Here is a 19,471-nt window from a genome sequence, read left to right as displayed (position 1 = left end):
GCAGATTCTTTAGCTGGGAGAGAGTTTGAAATCCCAGGCCAGGCAGTTGTCAGGAAATGCGGCATATGGGGCTGGTGGGGTGCCTGCTAGCTACTCTGGAGGACTGGACCGGAAATTACTTGCAGGAGGAGAGCAAGGAAGGAGAAGGAGGCGGGAAGTGACAACAGCCTTTGATGCCGAGAACCTTACAGGCCTGCCTTCTGAAACCTGAAGGACAAAGGAGCCGCAGCCTCCCCTTTATCTGGGGCTCAGGAAAGGAGACTTGAAAGAGATGAATTTAGATTCATCAGAAGCCATTCGCCTTCCCACAGAGGGAAGTCAATTGCCTTAGCATGTGGCTCTAAGAGGTGACATGGTCTGGGGACAGAAATAATTGCAAAGAAAGTTTAACTGAAGCCAAGGATGAGCGAGCCGAAGTGAAATGGGCTACTCTAATATAATGGTAGTCTGGGGAGTTTCCTACATCTGGAGGCTGTTGTCAAAAGATAACAGTGTGGTCTCTTCACTATACTGCTTTTCCTGAGCAAATCAGGGAAGATCGGCCCTAGCTATTCAGAGACAGCCCAAGATGGAAGGGCTGGGAACAATAAATAGAGTGTTTGAGGCAGAAGGAGGACTCCTGATGGGGCTTAAATTCTGTCTGAGCTTGCAGAGTTCCAGGTCAGCCTTTGAGGAGCCAGGCTCTCCTTACCAACCAGTCTGTTGGTAGGGGGAAGGCAAGCATGCTGGACAACAAGGAGATCTGAGTTTATAGGCTAGCTCTGCAATGACTTGCCTTGTGACCTTAGCCAAGTCCCTTCCCCACATGCAAATGAGATCCTGGGATTCCATGAAGTCCCTTCAGGATCTAGCATCTTACTATCCAATTTGTATCCTTCTTTTGGACCAGGCTAATCTTCACACTTGAGAATGGGAACTAGTGCATTTGATCATTTATCACATGCCAGTCACTCTGATAGTTGCTATGAGAAATCAAACTACATAAAACAAGCAATGTTGCCATATTACAGTTACTAGTATATGATTAAACACTCCTTTTTAAAGATGAGGCAGTAGGACTATGCTTGTCATGGATGGGGCCAGGATTTGGAGCTGGGTCTATCTGGAGATTTTTTTTCCTGTCCCTCCCACTCCCCTCGCTTATCAGTATATCTGGGCTTCTGCATGCTCCTTCCTGGACAGGAAAATGCCTTTATAGATCTTATCTCTCCCAAGAGGCACTGTTCTTTGCCATCACTTCAAACTCCAGTCCATAAACCTCATCCTTTATGAAGCACTTTCTTATTCCTTCTAATTTATTTCAAAAGTCTTTGTATGGGAACTCTGAAAACCACTGGCATCATTTGGAATATTTCTTTGCAAATTAAGTGTTCACATATTTGTTTCCTAACTGAGTGTGTGTGTTCTTGCAAACTTGTAAATTCCTTTCTTGAAGGCCAGGGACAATTAATGCTTTCCTTTGGATTCCATGCAGCATTATTCTATCCATCATGGTACTCAACACAGGGCGTCATAGACTATTAAAACTATAGAAAATCAGGACTGTAGAATATTAGAATTAAAAGTAGCTCATCCAGATTGCCCTTAAATTGCTCCGAAGTAGCATCGGCCTTGGCTTGAGCATCTGGGAGTTGGACGACTCAACTCTGCCATTAAATTGCTATGTGGCGGCCAGTACTTCTATCATCCTTGAATCCTCCCTCAACCTTACCCTTTGCCTGCAACTGTTCCCTGGCTCTTGTCCATTATACCCTTCAAATATCTCCCCAAATCCCCTTTCTCAATTGTGTCCCCATCATCCTGGTTGAAGCCACTAACATTTCAAGTAGCTTCCACAACAGACACCTAATTGACCCCATTCCACTGTCTTCCTTTCCACCCTCATTGCAATCTACTTCCGCACAGCTACCATGAAGTCAAAACATACAATGCAATCATGACATATTCCCCTCTTTTAACCATTTAGGAGTTCTTCTCTTTGCTACTAGAATAAAGACTTTGCCTGCAAGACCCCCATAATCTGTCACTGCTTACCCCTCTGGCTTCACATCCCGTATTCACTCAGCTTCAACCACACCACGTTCTTCCTCTCCTGAAACCAACCAAGTTCTTTTCCTTCTTAGAATATCTGTCTCTGCTTGAAACCTTTTACAATGCTAGCTCAACTCATCTTCCAGGTATTAGTTAAATAACACTTCCTCTGCAAGGTAGACTGTGAGCCTTACTGTTTTCTAATCCAATAGATGTACTCCCCCTCTGCCACGCACACACTCTACTCCAACTAAATTAGATCCCACTGTTAACTGATTACCTGGAACACTGCATCTTTACTTCATAATTCCTGCCACAAATTAAGTACTTAAGATTACACACACACACACACACACACACACACACACTATATCTAAGCACCACAGGGTCTGAAGCATGGTACCTGGGACATAGCAGGTGCTCAAAGAGCAGGTGATAACTACATAGATGAATAGTTTTATGGAATTCATATTTTCATTCTAGTTCTATAAAATGGGAAGTGATACGGTATGTTGGATTACAAGATAAGAGCAGGGCTTTGGAGTCAGCCAGATATACATCTGAATCCTCACTACCCCCCTCAGTAGATGGTGACTTTGAGAAAGTCAGTTTACCTCTCTGGTGTTGACTTTTCAACTGTAAAATGGAGGCTGTGGTATCTCAAAGGGTTTTCATTGTGAAGCTAAAATGGTACTACCCTGGCTCTTTTACTTCCTATAAGGGGGATTTGGGAAAGTCACTTAACACTGCCACTTCTCATCTGTATAAAGGGGATGGCAAGAGCCTCTGCTTCACGGGGCCATTGTGAGGATGACATTAAATTAAGGAATGGAAAGTGCTCTGAATGCCCACTGCATGTACTAAATTGGTGTTAGTGGTTATTATTATTTTTTAAAATACTTACCAAAGAGTTTGACATATAGAGTATTTCCTGCTAAATAGTAGCCACTCCTACTACAATCACAATTATTATTATTATTTTTACAATTATTATTAGTGAGATGACAGGATGAAGACGAGGATGATTATAACGGTGATGTTTCTTACCAGTTCTGACTTTTGTTGACATGACCTCAAATGGTAGGGAGAACCCTTCTTTGTGATAATATCCTATTGCATTTTTATGCAAAACTGTCTCAAAGTATAGTTTTTTTTTTTTTAAGATAATCACTTCTTATACACGGAACAGTTCTTCTCATGCTACCATCTTATGGCTTTCAGTTTTTGAGGCATGAATAAATCCCACCTAAGGCCTTTCTTCTTCAGATAGAACAGCCCCAGTTTCTTCAACTCTCCCAAGAAGACATTCAGAAGTACACTGCATGTCTAATCTTCATAAAATTTGGCCAACCCAGTCTCTCTGTTTATTCTTATGTGAGAGTAGTCTCAGTCTTTTAATTTCACATGCACCTCTGTATTTATTAACAGGGAAAGAGGTCTTTGACATACCGATGAGCAAAAAAAGCAATTCCTAAACAGCTTTACTGAGAGTTGGCATGTTTATGTGTTTGTGTGTGGGGTGTGTGTGTGTGTGTGTGTGTGTACACTGATACACAGATAGAGAGGGAAAGAGAGAGAGAGGTGTTTTGAGAATGTTCAAGAAAATGTTAATTCTGGCTATTTCTGGGTGATGGAAAATTTATTTTCTCGTTCATTAAATGTCTTTATTTTTGAACTGCCTGAATAGCCTACATAAGATACTTATTTTTAATAGACGGAAAGATTAATCACATTAGAAATTCCATTAACTGTACTTACAGGATGATTTAAGATTGAATTGCAAATATGTGGATAGAGTTAGAAAATGGGAGGGTGGGATAAATAAAGGATAGGTGAGTGGAAAAAGAACTTCAGGGAATGGACTTTGCTGACTGCTGCTACTTCATGCATAGGCATTAGTGATTTGGGGGAGATGCTGACCAGTGTAATAGACCTCTATTCCATGGTGCCCATGGCTTCCTCCCCCTGCCCAGATTTTGGGTCAGTGACTTGGCGAGTGAAGTGCAGGTGTCTGTCCCATACCTAAAGGTCATCTGGAAGACTTGGCCTTGGTTCACATGCTGCGTCCGGTTGTTGTAACCATGTAGCATCTCTCCAAAGAGGGTGTTGTTGAACTTGGAATCAGGTTTGAGGCACTTGGGGCCCTCGCAGACATCTGAGAGCATTAGGCAGGATTTTCCATCAGGAGCCAGCTTGAACTCCTCCACACAACTGCATGATAAAACAGGGCCAAGAGTTAGCTCGCATGCTGAATGCCCCCATCGGAGGTGACCTAAAATCAAGGCCTCCTTTGCGTGCAAAACAGGTCAGAATTTAGGAATGCATACAGCTATTCTGGCTGGAAGCTATCTAGGGCACAGGTGTCTAGAGAGAAGCACATTAATCCTGCAAATTGGTAAATTCAAGGAAAGTCATCTGTGACATTTTGGAGGAGTTGAGGGGGACGTCAGAGAGCACATCCATACACAAAGCAAATTTAAAAACTGTTTTCCATGAACACACAAACCTTAAAAAGCATGAGAGACCAATTCACAGGGAATTATCAACTAGCTTCTCAAACCAGAACCTATTTCCAGTGTATCTGCTGGCCAAGGTTGAAGACTGCAGCAAAAACAAGGTTTTTATTGCCCTTGTAGCTCAGAGGTGATCCTTCCAGGACCATGGACAGCACATGGGGGGGGAGGGGGCAAGGGGGCAGCAGCCACAGCTTCTGTTCAATTAGCAATGTTAGCAGCCTCTGTTGGTCTCTAACTACCTAATCCTGACAGCAGAAGGGCCCTTGACACGCCTTTGAAACTGGGATGGGCTCCACGATGGCCCAAACAGGCATGTGAATGGGGTGTGGAAAAAATATTTGCAATTTGGGATGTTTACAGTGGGAAAAAAATCTCTTAGAGAGGCATGGGGGGAAAAGAGAAAGCAGAGGTCCTAGCCTATGAGAAAATCAATTCAGAAACTGAAATTCTGTGAATGTCTATCTGTTCATGGTCCTTTGCTAGGCACTGAGGGTAGGGTGCACATAAGAAATAAGACACACAAGAGAACAGGCTGTACGACTGAAGATAGCTGTAAAATGTCATCTTTGTTCCTTGTGACATATGTGAACCAGGCAAATCATTTTACATCTTTGGTCTCCAGTTTCCTCATCTGTAAAAGGGGGTAGACACTACTATCCTACATTAATCCACGAGGCTGCTATGAGGTTCCATGATACACTGACTGCATAAACAGTTAGAAATTGAAGTGTACTTAACAAAATAAATATAGAGAGGTTGTCATGGTGGCAATGGTGGTATTTACTTATTGAGCATATGCTACTGACTAGGCACTTTGTATGTTTATTTTCTAACCACGAAAAAGGTAGTATCATCATTCCTGCTTTACAGAGAGCAACAGGAAGAGCCATGAAATAAAGCATGTCACACCACGAGTAAGTGGCAAAGCTGGCGTTCAGTATCAGGTCTGTCCAGCAACAAAGGTAACTTTTCCCTCACTTGTCTTTTCCAAATACAGTTGTTCTTATTTGCATCACATGACCCTGGTTACACTATGCTAATTGGAGTCAGTAGAAAGTAGTCAGTCTCCTATCGGCCTTTCTCCCATGGGATGAAGTGAAGATCTATTGAATCTGACTGCAAAAAGGCTCATGTGGGAGAAGGGAGGGGCTCTGTGACATGGTTTGGGAAGAAAGTGTACCCAGTCTGCAGGAACCACTAGCTGATGCTAGAGACACAGAACCCAACTGAAGGCAGGAAGTAGGCAGGCAGAGCTGAAAACACGACCCAAGATCACCCCTATTGAAAACTCAGGAACACCTTACGTCTGAAGCAAGCTGTCACTCTGTCCTTGTTTTCCTCTAACTCCCAGTGTATTGCACAGATGCACCGACTGTCTTTCCAATGTTTACATGCTCCTGCCCAAAGTACAGTGGAAAGTTCTTGGAAGGAGGGCTATCTTGGTACCTTGGTCAAGTCTATCCTGTCTTCTTTTTGCATCTATTAAATACATGCAACTCTCCCGTCATAAAGTTGCAGTACAGATAATGTGAGTTATATAAATGTGCAAAGTATATGGTAAGTTCTCAATAAAGTATAGTTCCATCCATTTATTCCAAAAGGTTCCTAGCAAATACGAGAAATGACATACTGGGTAGAGCTCACCCTCTTCTCTCTCTCCCTCACCCCACCCGCCTCTCTCACACATACACATACGTACACACACACACACACACACACACACACACGTGTACACCTATGAATGAATACATTGTTGTTGTAAAAGATTAGATATTATCAAAGTCTATAGAGTAAAACACAGAAGTTCTTCATTTCTCACTCCACTCCACACATATCCTTACTTCCTGTTCCAGCGGTCATCATTGTTAGTAATTATGTATTCCTGTAGGGTTTTTTACTGCATTTAGAGATCTACTATATATATATTACACTTTTTATAATATAAAATATATTATTTTAATTTTTATATCATGTATATTTTAAAATTATAATTTTCATAATAAACTCATAAACAGAATTACCCTATACATTGTTGTGAGATATGCATTTGTACCTAATTTCTTGGAGATCTTTTCAAATCAGTATACATACAGATCAATCTTTTTAATGACTGTTTGGCATTGCGCAGTATGAATGTACCATAATGATTTTACCTAATCTTTATTGATGGGCATTTTGGTTGTTTATAGCTGTTTGTTATTACAAATGGTGCCACAGTGAAGAATTTTGTACATATATCACTATGCATGTGTGTGTTTCTATAAAACAGATTTTTTTTTTTTTTTTTTTTTACCATCTTTAGTGGAGCATAATTGCTTTACAATGGTGTATTAGTTTCTGCTTTATAAAAAAGTGAATCAGGGCTTCCCTGGTGGCGCAGTGGTTGGGAGTCCGCCTGCCGATGCAGGGGACGCGGGTTCAGTGCCCCGGTCTGGGAAGATCCCACGTGCCGCGGAGCGGTTGGGCCCGTGAGCCATGGCCGCTGGGCCTGTGCGTCCGGAGCCTGTGCTCTGCAATGGGAGAGGCCACAACAGTGAGAGGCCCGCGTACCGCAAAAAAAAAAAAAAAAAAAAAAAAAAGTGAATCAGCTATACATATACATACATTCCCATATCTCCTCCCTCTGCGTCTCCCTCCCACCCTCCCTATCCCAGCTCTCTAGGTGGTCACAAAGCACCGAGCTGATCTGCCTGTGCTATGCGGCTGCTTCCCACTAGCTATCTATTTTACATTTCGTAGTGTATATATGTCCATGCCACTCTCTCACTTTGTCACAGCTTACCCTTCCCCCTCCCTGTGTCCTCAAGTCCATTCTCTATGTCTGTGTCTTTATTCCTGTCCTGTCCCTAGGTTCTTCAGAACCTTTTTTTTTTTTGATTCCATATATATGTGTTAGTATACAGTATTTATTTTTCTCTTTCTGACTTACTTCACTCTGTATGACAGTCTCTAGGTCCATCCACCTCACTACAAATAACTCAATTTAGTTTCTTTTTATGGCTGAGTAATATTCCATTGTATATATGTGCCACACTTTCTTTATCCATTCATCTGTCGATGGTCACTTAGGTTGCTTCCATGTCCTGGCTATTGTAAATAGAGCTGCAATGAACACTGTGGTACATGACTCTTTTTGAATTATGGTTTTCTCAGGATGTATGCCCAGTAGTGGAAGTGCTGGGTTGTATGGTAGTTCTATTTAGTTTTTTGAGGAACCTCCATACTGTTCTCCATAGTGGCTGTATCAATTTACATTCTTACCAACAGTGCAAGAGGGTTCCCTTTTCTCCACACCCTCTCCAGCATTTATTGTTTGTAGATTTTTTGATGATGGCCATTCTGACTGGTGTGAGGTGATACCTCACTGTAGTTTTGATTTGCATTTCTCTAATGATTAGTGATGTTGAGCATTCTTTCATGTGTTTGTTGGCAATCTGTATATCTTCTTTGGAGAAATGTCTATTTAGGTCTCTGCCCACTTTTGGATTGGGTTGTTTGTTTTTTGATATTGAGCTGCATGAGCTGCTTGTATATTTTGGAGATTAATCCTTTGTCAGTTGCTTCATTGGCAAATATTTTCTCCCATTCTGAGGGTTGTCTTTTCATCTTGTTTATGTTTTCCTTTGCTGTGCAAAAGCTTTGAAGTTTCCTTAGGTCCCATTTGTTTATTTTGGCTTTTATTTCCATTTCTCTAGGAGGTGGGTCTAAAAGGGTCTTTCTGTGATTTATGTCATAGAATGTTCTGCCTATGCTTTCCTCTGAGAGTTTGATAGTGTTTGGCCTTACATTTAGGTCTTTAATCCATTTTGAGTTTATTTTTTATAAAACAGATTCTTAAAAGAGGGATTGCTAGATCAATGTTTTATGAATTTTTAAATTTTGATAGATCTACTAAATGGCTATCTGTAGAGGCACTGCCAGTTTACAATCCTCTCACTGATGAATGACAGAACTCATTTCTCCACATCTGTCACGTTCATTATTGCCAACCTGGGATGTCAAAAATTCATCATTTTTGTTTGGTTTTGCATTTCCCTGATTACTGGTGAGGTTCATCTTTTCATGCCATGGTCATTTGTATTTCTCATTATCCATCCATGTTTTGTGAGACTTGTCTTTTTCCTTATTGGTTTGTATATGTTTTGCATATTTTCTCAGTAATTATCTTTCACCTTCCAAAATTTCTTCCAGTCTGTACTTGCATTTTAATATTGCTTTTGATGTCTTATAACCTCTTTATCCTGGTCCTTTATTGCTTTTGAATTTTGTGTGATGCTTAGGAAGCCACAAAGATGCTAAAAAAACCCAATCTTTCTTTATATTCTTGTAGTATTTATATAGTTTTTTCATCTTTGGCTATTTAATCTGTGTGGCATTTATCTTTGTGCGTGGTGGGAGTGGTTATTTTAACTTAATTATTTTTAAAATGGGTAGATGAGCATCTGAAGGAGCCATCCCTTCCCTAAGTAGTGTGAAATGCCTTTTTGTCATGTATTAAATCCTTATATGTACCACATATACACAGTTGGAAATTTTATTTAATTATCTGTATATTCCTGCAATAATTCAGCACTATTTTCATTAATAGAGTTTTATGGCATGTTTTGCATGTAGCAAGGTAAGTCTTCTCCCTGTCAAGAACACTAATTTCCTATTTCAAAATTTCCTCACTGTTCTTACTCATTTTTCCCTTCAGATAAGGTTTAGAGTTGTTTTGTCAAATTTCATGTAAAACTTTAGTGGAATTTTGGGTTGTCTAAATTGAATTTGTAGACTAAATGGGGGAAAGTTGTTAATTTTTTTTTCCTGTAAGACATACGCACTGAGAGTCAACTCTGTGCTGAGCACTGTTGACAACTGTGGCAGAGATGATGTCTTATGTTCACCACACTGGATCCTCTTTGTGGACACCCTGTAGACTACGCATCTAAGCTGCCCTTGCAGTTGGGTTTAAGGGACCATGTGAAGGGATTCTGAGAGATGGAATCTGTGTTGCTGTGATATAAGTCATTGCAGATCCAGCCCTTACAAACATGTTGCATGACTCTCAAGCCCTCTCTTCCCTTGCTACGGCAAGCTTGTAGATCACGTGTTCCAGATCAATACTGCAGGATGGAAGAATGCTGCCTCAATTACAGTGGACCTTGTGTGAACCAGAAATCAACTTTTGTGTACAATCTCCTGGTTTGGGAGGCTTCACTTGTTACAGCAACATAGCCTATCTTATCCTGGCTGATTGATACAGCATCTTTACAGTTCGGAGTCTTCTAATTCAGAAACATAGTTTGCATCTCCATTTAGCAAGTGTTCTTTTAAAACCTTCACTGAAGTTTTAGACTTTAGGTCATAAAAATATTGCACATATCTTCTGGGGGTTTATTCATAGGTAGTTATGCAATGCACTATGGTAGAGGTTACAAGCAGGTGTTTTGGATCCAGACCACAATAGTCCAAATCCAGATTCCACCATTTTTTGCTGTGTGACCCTGGACAAAATGCTTAACCTCTCTGTACTTCCTTTGCTTATCTATGAAGAAGTTCCCACCGCACAGAGCCACTGTGAGGATTAAATGAGTTGTGTCTGAAATACAGCGTGCACAAGGATATAGTAGAGTGACAGCTTCTATTATTACAGTATTTTCCACTTGAGGAATATGATCAGTTTTCATGTTTGTTTTCCCTTATGTTTTCCAGTTAGTTATTGCTGATATTGAGGAAAGTTATTCTTGATTTTTGAAAGTTGATCTTTCATCCTACCACAGAAGGAGCCCATCAGTTCTAATACATCAACCAGATGAATGAGTATATATTTGACCAGTTTGGGTATTCAGGTTATGCTAGGATTATGGAATAAATTAGAAAACTGTCCTTTATTTTCTTTCTCTGGATCAGTTTACATAAGATAGAGGTTATTCGTTCCTTGATGATTTGGTAAGACCTGCATATAAAATCACCTGGGCTTGATGTCTTCTTTTTAATTGTAGACATTTAGCTCTCTTATCACTTTATTATATTTGGCTATTTAGATTTTCTACAGCATCATGACTCAAACTTGGTAATTTATATTTTCTAAGGAAATAATGCATTTTATCAAGACTTTTAAATTTATTGGCATAAATTTGCACACAGTCTTCTCATTAACTTTGTTTTATCTTCTGTGCTTCTATGGTTATGCCCCTAGCTCATTACTAATGTGTTTGTGTTCTCTCTCTCTCCTTCGAAGAAGCTTTTGCATTTTATTGGCAAGGCTCCTTTTTTTTTCTATTTCATTTATTTCAGCTTTTACTTGTATTAATTCCTTCCTGCTGATTTCTCTGAGTTTGTTTTATAACTCTTTTTCTGGCTTCTGGAGTTGAATGCTTCATTTGTTTATTTTCGGTCTTTCTTTCTTCTTAGTAAATGTCATGGAGCTTCTGACTACTGCTTTGCCTCTATTCCATGAGTTTGATATGCAGCTTTCCAGCTCCTGCTCATTGCTAAAGAGGTGATCATTTAAGTTTGATTTTATTTACCCAAGTGTTATTTAGAAGGTTGCTTTTTGTAATTCCCAAATATATAGATTCATATGCTAGATAGATTGCTGTTAATATCTAATATTATCACATTCTAGTCTGAGAATGTAGCCTGTATAATTTCTACTTTGGTGAATTTATTGACATTCCAGGCCCCCTTACCTAAAGGAGGCACAAAATGTCAAGTTCAGATTCTGGATCTACTTAAAGCTGTGATCAAATAGAGGCTGTACCACTTCCCAGCTGTGTGACCCTGATCAAGTCTGTTAACTACCCTAGGCCTCAGTGTCATTATCGATGAAATGGGGATAATAATAATCCTTATCATAGGGCTGATGTGAGAATTAGAGATAACTTACATAAAGGATAAAATAGGATCTATGATGTAGTGGCCAATTAATGTATCAGCTACTGTGATGATGATGATTAATGTTACTGTGATTATGCTAGTATTACCTATGATTGTGCTTAATCTATTAGCCAATTTACACTTCCCAGAGAATGTACATTTACTTCCAGTGGTTCTCAGATCTTAGTTGCTGGCCTCTTTCTAGATCCAGATTTCTTAAAGTCAACAGAGTTACCCTTTTCTGATTTTTTTTTTTTTTTTTGCGGTACGCGGGCCTCTCACTGTTGTGGCCTCTCCTGTTGAGGAGCACAGGCTCCAGACGCGCAGGCTCAGCGGCCATGGCTTACGGGCCCAGCCGCTCCGCGGCATGTGGGATCTTCCCGGACCAGGGCACGAACCCGCATCCCCCGCATCGGCCGGCAGACTCTCAACCACTGCGCCACCAGGGAAGCCCTAAGTTAAGAATTTTGAGATGGGAAAATTATTCTGGATTACCTGGGTGGACTCAATGTAATCAAAAGGGTCCTTATAGGAGCATATGAGGTAGAGAAGAGTGACAGGATCAGAGAAGGAGATATAACTTGGAAGCAGAGGAAAGAGACAGACAGACAAGCAGACACAGAGACTATGTCTCCGGCCTTGAAGTTCTGCCGATGCCTAGATTTTAGAACTTCTGCCCTCCAGAACCATAAAATAGTAAATATGTATTGTTTTAAGGTACTAAGTTTGTGGTAATGCATTGCGGAAGCACTAGGAAACTAATATACAAACTTCACAAGGAGTTGTTGCTCCCATTTTCAGATAAGAAAACTGAAGTTTAGAGAAGTGAAGTGACTTGCCCATGGAGATACACCTTGGCAATGGTGGTGCTAGGAATTAAACCTGGAGTTCCTATTTCAAGAAGTGTGTATATGAATGTGTGTGTATGTGTGTGTACGACTTTAGCCATATTACAACTGTAGATGCATGGTGATTTTCTTTTGCCTGGGGGTGAGAAAAGACTGTGGCTCAGCACGAGAGGAAGGAAGGAAGATAAAAGGCCAGGTTCGCTTAGTAAGACCCTTAGAGATGTAGGGGGAGAGAGAGGGAGAGAGCAAGAGAGAGAGAGAGAGAGAGAGAGAGAGAAAGAACTCATAAATGCAAATGAACCTTTGAGTTTTAAAACGTGAGCAACTCTTTCCTTCAAGCCACCTCAGGGCACAGGATGATTTATGCAAAGGTCTATTTAGTTGTTGGTTTCTATTTTTTTTTTTTAATCTTATTTTTGTACCATGCGACATAATTATACAGCTCCTTTAGAACATTCTGTCGTCTGGGAGATTTTCTTACAGAAATTCTAAAGAGTGTAGGCTCACAGGAAACCAGCCAAGATCTGCATGAAACTATATTTATACATATGCCAAAATGAAAAACATAAAATAAAATAAGTACAGAGATACAAACCGGGCATTTTAGCTGAAGGCAGTGAATGTGTTACCCTGAACACACCCATCACATTACAGAGAATACTAGAATTGGATGGGGATTCAGAGCCTGTACCACAAAATCTTATACATTTTTAGCCAAGAGCATGTTTTATTTAATCCTTACAGCAATGCCATGAGATGGGTACTTTCATTCTGACATTGCCACCAAGGACCCTGAGGCTTGGCATTTTAAATCCCTTGACCAAGATCACACGAGCGCTTTGGAAAAGCCAGGACCTGGACTTGGATCTTCTTCCTCCAAATCTAGGGCTCCTTCCACTTTAGCACAAATGACTGCTTCCAATCTGCTTGTTCTTCAAAAAACAGAAACTGGGGCCTAAGAGAAATGGCATTTATACACATTCTCAAGGCAGGGTATTTAGTTATTTATTCACGTAGTTACCTGCGCATTCATTCATTCATTCTTCAATGGCTATGGAATCAATACAATTATGTAATGAAATGCATAGACTAGAAACTTTTTTTTTAAATGAGGAAGGGAATCAAATCCCAGAAAAAAAAAAAAAAAGATAATAGAGCAAAGTTAAGGGTAATAAGAGCTCAAGAAACTGCATACCACATGGACTTGGACTAAGGTTAGGGATGAATCTTAGCATCCTACCACCAAGGCAAGAGAGAAGCAGGCGTTTTCTCAGCTTTGCTGTTCCTGACACCTGTAAGAAATCCCACTCTGGGGTCAATCAGGACCAGGGCCCTCTGTGACCTAGCAGTTAAGGCCTTCAGCCACATGGACCCCACTAATGTTTCTCATGAAGGTTCTCAGGACTGTCCCAACATTAACCAGCGTGAAGATTAGTAAAACTGTTGTCAGAGTGGCCTCTGTCTGCAGGTTTCACTCAAGGGAAAAATTTAGAGTTTCTAGAAAAGCCATTTTGAAGGTAACATACTCAAGAGTATTATTCAGAAAAGAAGGAAGGAGAGGAAAAGGAAGGGAAGGGAAGGGAATGCCATGGAGAACCTTGGGCTAAATTATATAAAATATTTTATCTACTCTAAGACCCTCAACACCTATAAGAAACACTAGCATTTCACCTAACACTAAGAAAGAAAAAACAATTTTTAATTAAACTCTGTCAAACCATCAATAGTAAAATACATCCTAATTTCAAAAATGTTAAAATGTGGAAAAATCTGGGCACTTTAGAACCAACAAAATATGATATGTTTGACCACTGCAGGACTTCGAGCTTTTATTATCCTCAGGTGCCCTGTGAACCTTCAAGAGACAGTTCTAGAGGGCAGACCTTCCATGTGGGCTTGACCACTGGAACTTCCCTTTTTCTGTCTTTGAGCATCTCATGGAACTAATGTTTCACAGGACCCACATAGGAAAACACCTGTCTGAATGAATGGCTGGACTTTGCGTGCTTCCATCAGTTGTCTGTGAGTATGTCTCGCACCTGAGCTCCTGCAAATGTTTCAAACAGCTGAGAGTGCAAGGTTGTACTTTTGTGACAAGAAGCTGGCAAGCGCACGTTCTACGTCCACTCTGAGCGGTAAAGCCCCATCTTTCCATTAGCAGTCGGAGAGGTCAGAGGTCAGGCCTAGCCTAAAATTTGAAACTACAACAAAACAAGTGCGTGAGTGAATATCCCCCATACCTCTGCAACTAGTTACTGACAGTGAAAGTTAAAGTCTCTGTCTGCATTCTCTAGGTCAGTGTTTTCCATTATTAGAGCCAATTTCAGCTTTGGCAATGAAAATAAGAGGCTTCCAGTTAACAATGGCTATTAAACACATGTATTTATCTCCTCTCCCTCCTAAAATCACATAAAAATGACATTAAACAGATAGCCTAGCAAGGACTGTTGAGGCTGGATGTGCTCTTTGAGTCCGTATTTTTAAATACATTTTCACTTCACTTTAAAGTAAATTATATTTAAGTATATTCAAGTATATTCAAGTATATATATATATATATATATATATCAAGTATATTTAAGTATAATATATATTAAGTATATTCAATAGATTCAATAGATTAGAATAGAGTAGCCTGGGACATCTCTTATCCCAATTTCACCTCCTCACTGGCTGTGAGACCCTTCTGGGCCTCAGTTTTCTCCTCTAAATGATGTGAGAAAGACTGAAACCTCAAAACTGTTGATGGCATTGTTCACTACTTCTTATATAGGTATATACAGGAAACATCTCTCTTAGCAAATTATGTCAGGAAAAGGAGTACATCCTCTGGAAAACAAAACAAAGCAAAGCAAAAACCCCAAAACTGCAAACTTCCTTTTCTCAAGCAAGGACAATTCTATAATCCACCATGTTTCTTTCTGCTTTCTTTGGTTGCCAAGACAAACAGTGCTAAACTTATCTCACATTGAGTAATTCTCCCATTTCAGGCTCCTGAAACCATTTTCTCCCTTTCCCTTTCTCTCCTTACAAATGGCTCTGATCCGTCCTGTCATATCTTTATATTATCCATTTTTTATAGGTTGGATTCATGTGGATAATATTAACTTCTCTTGGAAGAATGCACGGTATATGCTGTAAACACTTGTACAAATGAAACAAACTTGGTTGCTAGGTAACTTGTGTGGGTCTTGGAGAGAAGAAATGCTTCCTCACCCATAAGATTCATTCTAAATGTTTCATCTTAGTATACAATGACCTTTTCAACCTATCTCAAATCCACCTGCTTCTCTTATCCTACTGTTACCTGTAGTCTATCAACATCAATCAGGACCAAGTGAGGCTCAAACACCTGTCCTCAGAGTCCACTTTGCCCCTGGTGGGCAAGGACTTGTACTCAATGCTTCTTTGCATTCTTATCACCCCACAAAAGACCAGGCACAGAGTTGGGGCAGCAAATCTTAGGTGGATGAATTCTTTAATTCGACAGTTATGGCTTTGAAAAAGTCCTTGGGCAAGCAGTGACAACGGGGACACACAGGTGATTAAGACCTAGTCCCTGCTCATGAGGAGTCTGCAGTGTGACAGGGACCAGACAGCAAAGCAGGTAAGTCAACACAGCAGTGAGGCTGCGACAGTGAGAAGCTTGGGGCAGGGGGCTGTGTGACTCCAGAGAAAGGATGCTTTACTCAGTTTTGAGGAACTTGACCTGACTAGGGCTGACAACCAGAACAGCCAGCCAGCGGTCCAGTCTGCAAGAGGTGTCAAGATTTCACTGGGATAAATTAGAATTGGAGACAAAATGTCAATGGCCCTTCCCTGGTAAGAAGGCCCTATGGGTAGAAAAGAAAAAAACAAAAAAAAAACAAACTAATATAAGACAAGAAAAACAGTCTTTCCTATAAATATTAAGATTTGGTAAATATTAAGCCAACATTTAAATGGTATCCATTTTAAAGGGCAAGGCATTATATACCCAGCTCCACGGTAACTGCACATCTCACTTTTGGACTTCTCTTGAGACTCAGAGAAGACTGGCTGAAGAAGGTTAAGATCTATACCAAGACTTGAAGATGAAACAGAGCATTCAAGCTAAAGGGCCACGGACAAATGGGGGGTAGTGGGGGGAAGAGAGGAGGAGAAGCAGAGGAAACAATGCTGAACACTCCAGAAGCTGAAGCCAAGATGCCTAATTCAGGAATAGGGACGTAACTGGAAATACAGCTGAAAAGGCCAGACTGCGAACAACTTCCTTAGCCGTGTCAATTGAGAAACTTAATTTCACAATTATTAATTGAGCACCTACTACGTGTCAGGCACTGTTCTAATGTGCTGGAGCTAGAACAGGAAACAGGACATACAATTCAGTCATTGGAGGATTAAATGAGATGGCTTTATACCTATCAGACTAAGTATAGCTACCATTTAGTGAGTGCTTACACGTGCTGGACTCTATGCACATGTGATTTCAATTAACCCTCACAATGCTGCTGCAATCACATCTGATTCTACATGAAACAAGAGTCTCAGAGATGTCTAGTGATTTGCTCAAAACCACATGGCCGGGAGTGGCCAGAGGCCAGGAGTGATATCAGATCTGTTTTGACTAATACTGGAGCCCCGTGGACTGGGTTTCAATCTCGACGCCCCTGTTTATTTAGCTGTGTGACCTTGAGCAAGTCACTGAGCCCCTCTGTGCCTGGTTTTCTTGACAGTAAATCGAGATCATAATAATACTAGTACCTCCCTTGTAGAGTTGGTATGAGAATTCAATGGGCTAATGTCATCAAAGTACTTAGCACAGTCATGGCATGTAGGAAGTGCTTAATAAGTGTTAGCTGCTATTATTAACCTGCCTGCAAATAGGTTTATTAAACCTGTGCTACCCAGGAAACTCTCAGAAAAGGCACAGAGCTCTGAGCAAGTCGACAAAGTCCCCTGGAGGAGGGTTTGTTTTCCTTGTTTAATTTAGTAGCCTGCCACTTCTCTAGACCAACTTTCACACAAGTACCTGCTAATGGTTTTGTTTACAGTGCTTCTAACAAGTGTGGCTAACTTTTCATTTGCATCCTTAATAGACAATTTTCAAAGCATGTTGACACTGCAGCTGGTTTAAGGAGACCTGGGTTTTAGTCTCGTTTTTTTTGTCCTGTTTATCAGCATTTGGACGAGCTTCAACAGCTCATAGCACCCTCTCCCAATTCAGTCTAACTTAAAACTTTAAGAGACCTTTCTGGGTAGGGAAGGTTACTTTGTCCGTGTCTCACAGACCCGGAAACTAAGAGGTTGAGCACCTCAGGTCACTGAGCAAGTGGAGGGCTGTTGTCATTACTATCCCTCACTTTAGCTATTTTATTTAACAAATACACACTAGTGCTAACTCTGTGCAGGGCACTGTTCCAAAGGACTTTAGAAGTAGTAATGTAAACTGTGATGTAATTAATGTAATGCATTTAATCCTCATAGCAACTCTATAGAGAGATGCTATTATCATCTTTTCTACAGATGAGAAAACTGAGGCATAGAGATGTTAAGTACCCTGCTTAAGGTCACACAGCGAGAGGTGGTAAGCTCTCGCTGTGTGACCTTAAGCCGTGTCACCCTGGGCACATTACTTAACCTGAACGGAGTAATAAATGTACTTTGCAATCTTCACAAAGATCAGTATGTTAATGTAGATATTATTAAAATTTTAGAGATGGAGAAATTGAAGTTCAGGGGTCCTGAGAGTTGCCTGATGTTTAAGAGAAAGTTAGAGGTAGAGTTAGGATTAGAACCCAAGTCTAGTGATTCCCCTGGACTGCTGCAGTGGGCTAGGGATGAACGGTGGTGACAGTTTCTAAGTCAAAATCCATTACTGCCGTTGCCCCTGCTGTTACTATAATTTGCAACAGAAGGACACTTCTCCCCCCAAGTGCAATAACAATGGTAAGAACACAGCTGATTTACTATTCAAGTCTCAGATTTAAGCCCACGCATAATTTACTCAACACTGCCCTGCAGTCACTTAAACTGAGGAGAGACCCTGTAAGTTCACGTCTGCATACAATACTTTATGTCTTATTTATCTGACTGATACATATCTAGGGCCTCCAGCAAGTTGCTTTAACAACCGCTCAAGGGCGCCTGCAGCACCCAGTGTAACTGGGGCTGGGGTGGGGGAGACCCTGAAATTAGCCGCAGAAGGAAAACCAGACCCCATGGACTAGAACCATGCAGGTAAAGTTAATTTTCTGTTAAACTGAGATTAAACCCATACACATTCCCCCACCTCCTCTTTCATAATACGCAGGACTGAAAAGTTTGTTCACACTTTATTCTGCTTTTCTATCTTAGTAAAGCACTGAGCACCCTTCAATGACCAACCATCCTGCACAAGCAAAGAATTATTTTTCTGAGTCACAGAATGTCAAAAAATGAGCAAATTTTCTAATACGAAGACATCATCAGAAAGGGAATGAAGAGAAGAAAAAAGGCTGCCATTTTCTTGAGTGACTGCTGAGGACCAAATGCTATGCTAGAAGCTCTCCATGGCAGAGGTAACTCCCACTGCAGACTTTTTCAACAAGGAGGACAAGATAAATTGGAACAACTATTAGGCGTCGTTGTCCGAAGATCTCAAGTCGTCAAACTGCAGCCCAGAGAGGGACAGTGACTTGTCCCAGGTCACCCAGCAAGTTGGTCCTAACGTGACCCCCTCTTTCAGTCTCATACTAAGTTTAAAACTCAGCTGATTTCTTAGCATGAGCGAGAACTTTGAGCTTTGCCTGCATTGTTTCTTTTCCACCTCAGCTCCCCCAATTAATTATCATTATTGATAGGGGCATTAGGACAAAGAGGGGGTAACCTCTGAACTTGGCACTGCTTAATCCCTGCAGAAAGAAAGTTGAAAGCCCAGGCTAAGCCGGTGGTCTTAAGCACCACACCTGCTGGTTTCTCAGGGACACCTTCACGGTGCCTGCTTTTGTCTCCAAAATACACTGACCGTGGCTACAGGGTGATGCAGAAGGGGCAAGAGACTTTTGCAGAAAAAATCCTGACCCTAGGATGTAGCCTGAGCAAGGATTCCATCTGCCATAACCACTAATCAATTATCTATTTTTCTTCTTCCATTCTTCTTTTCAATCCCCAACCAAAGGTTATATTGTTGCCTTTTTCCTCTTGGGCTGAAAAAGCAGAGGAAGAAAGGCCATTTCACTGAAGGTCAGTCCCAGC

At 40.8% G+C, this 19,471-nt stretch overlaps 1 protein-coding gene across 3 annotated transcripts in view; it reads right to left on the bottom strand.

The window, feature by feature from the left end:
* ASTN2 (astrotactin 2) overlaps positions 1-19,471 on the bottom strand; it is a gene marked incomplete at both ends in the record, with an annotated part of 911,329 nt that overhangs the window by 306,624 nt on the left and 585,234 nt on the right. For all 3 annotated transcript variants that reach the window (XM_082657265.1, XM_082657266.1, XM_082657267.1), the window contains one exon: positions 4,054-4,242. In XM_082657265.1, coding sequence (XP_082513391.1) covers positions 4,054-4,242 — 189 coding nt within the window. The remainder of the gene's footprint in view (positions 1-4,053; positions 4,243-19,471) is intronic.

This window comes from Grampus griseus (assembly GCF_964374135.1).
Source record: "Grampus griseus genome assembly, chromosome: 6".
NCBI classification, from domain to species: domain Eukaryota; kingdom Metazoa; phylum Chordata; class Mammalia; order Artiodactyla; family Delphinidae; genus Grampus; species Grampus griseus.
This window is presented reverse-complemented; position numbering and strand designations above follow the sequence as displayed.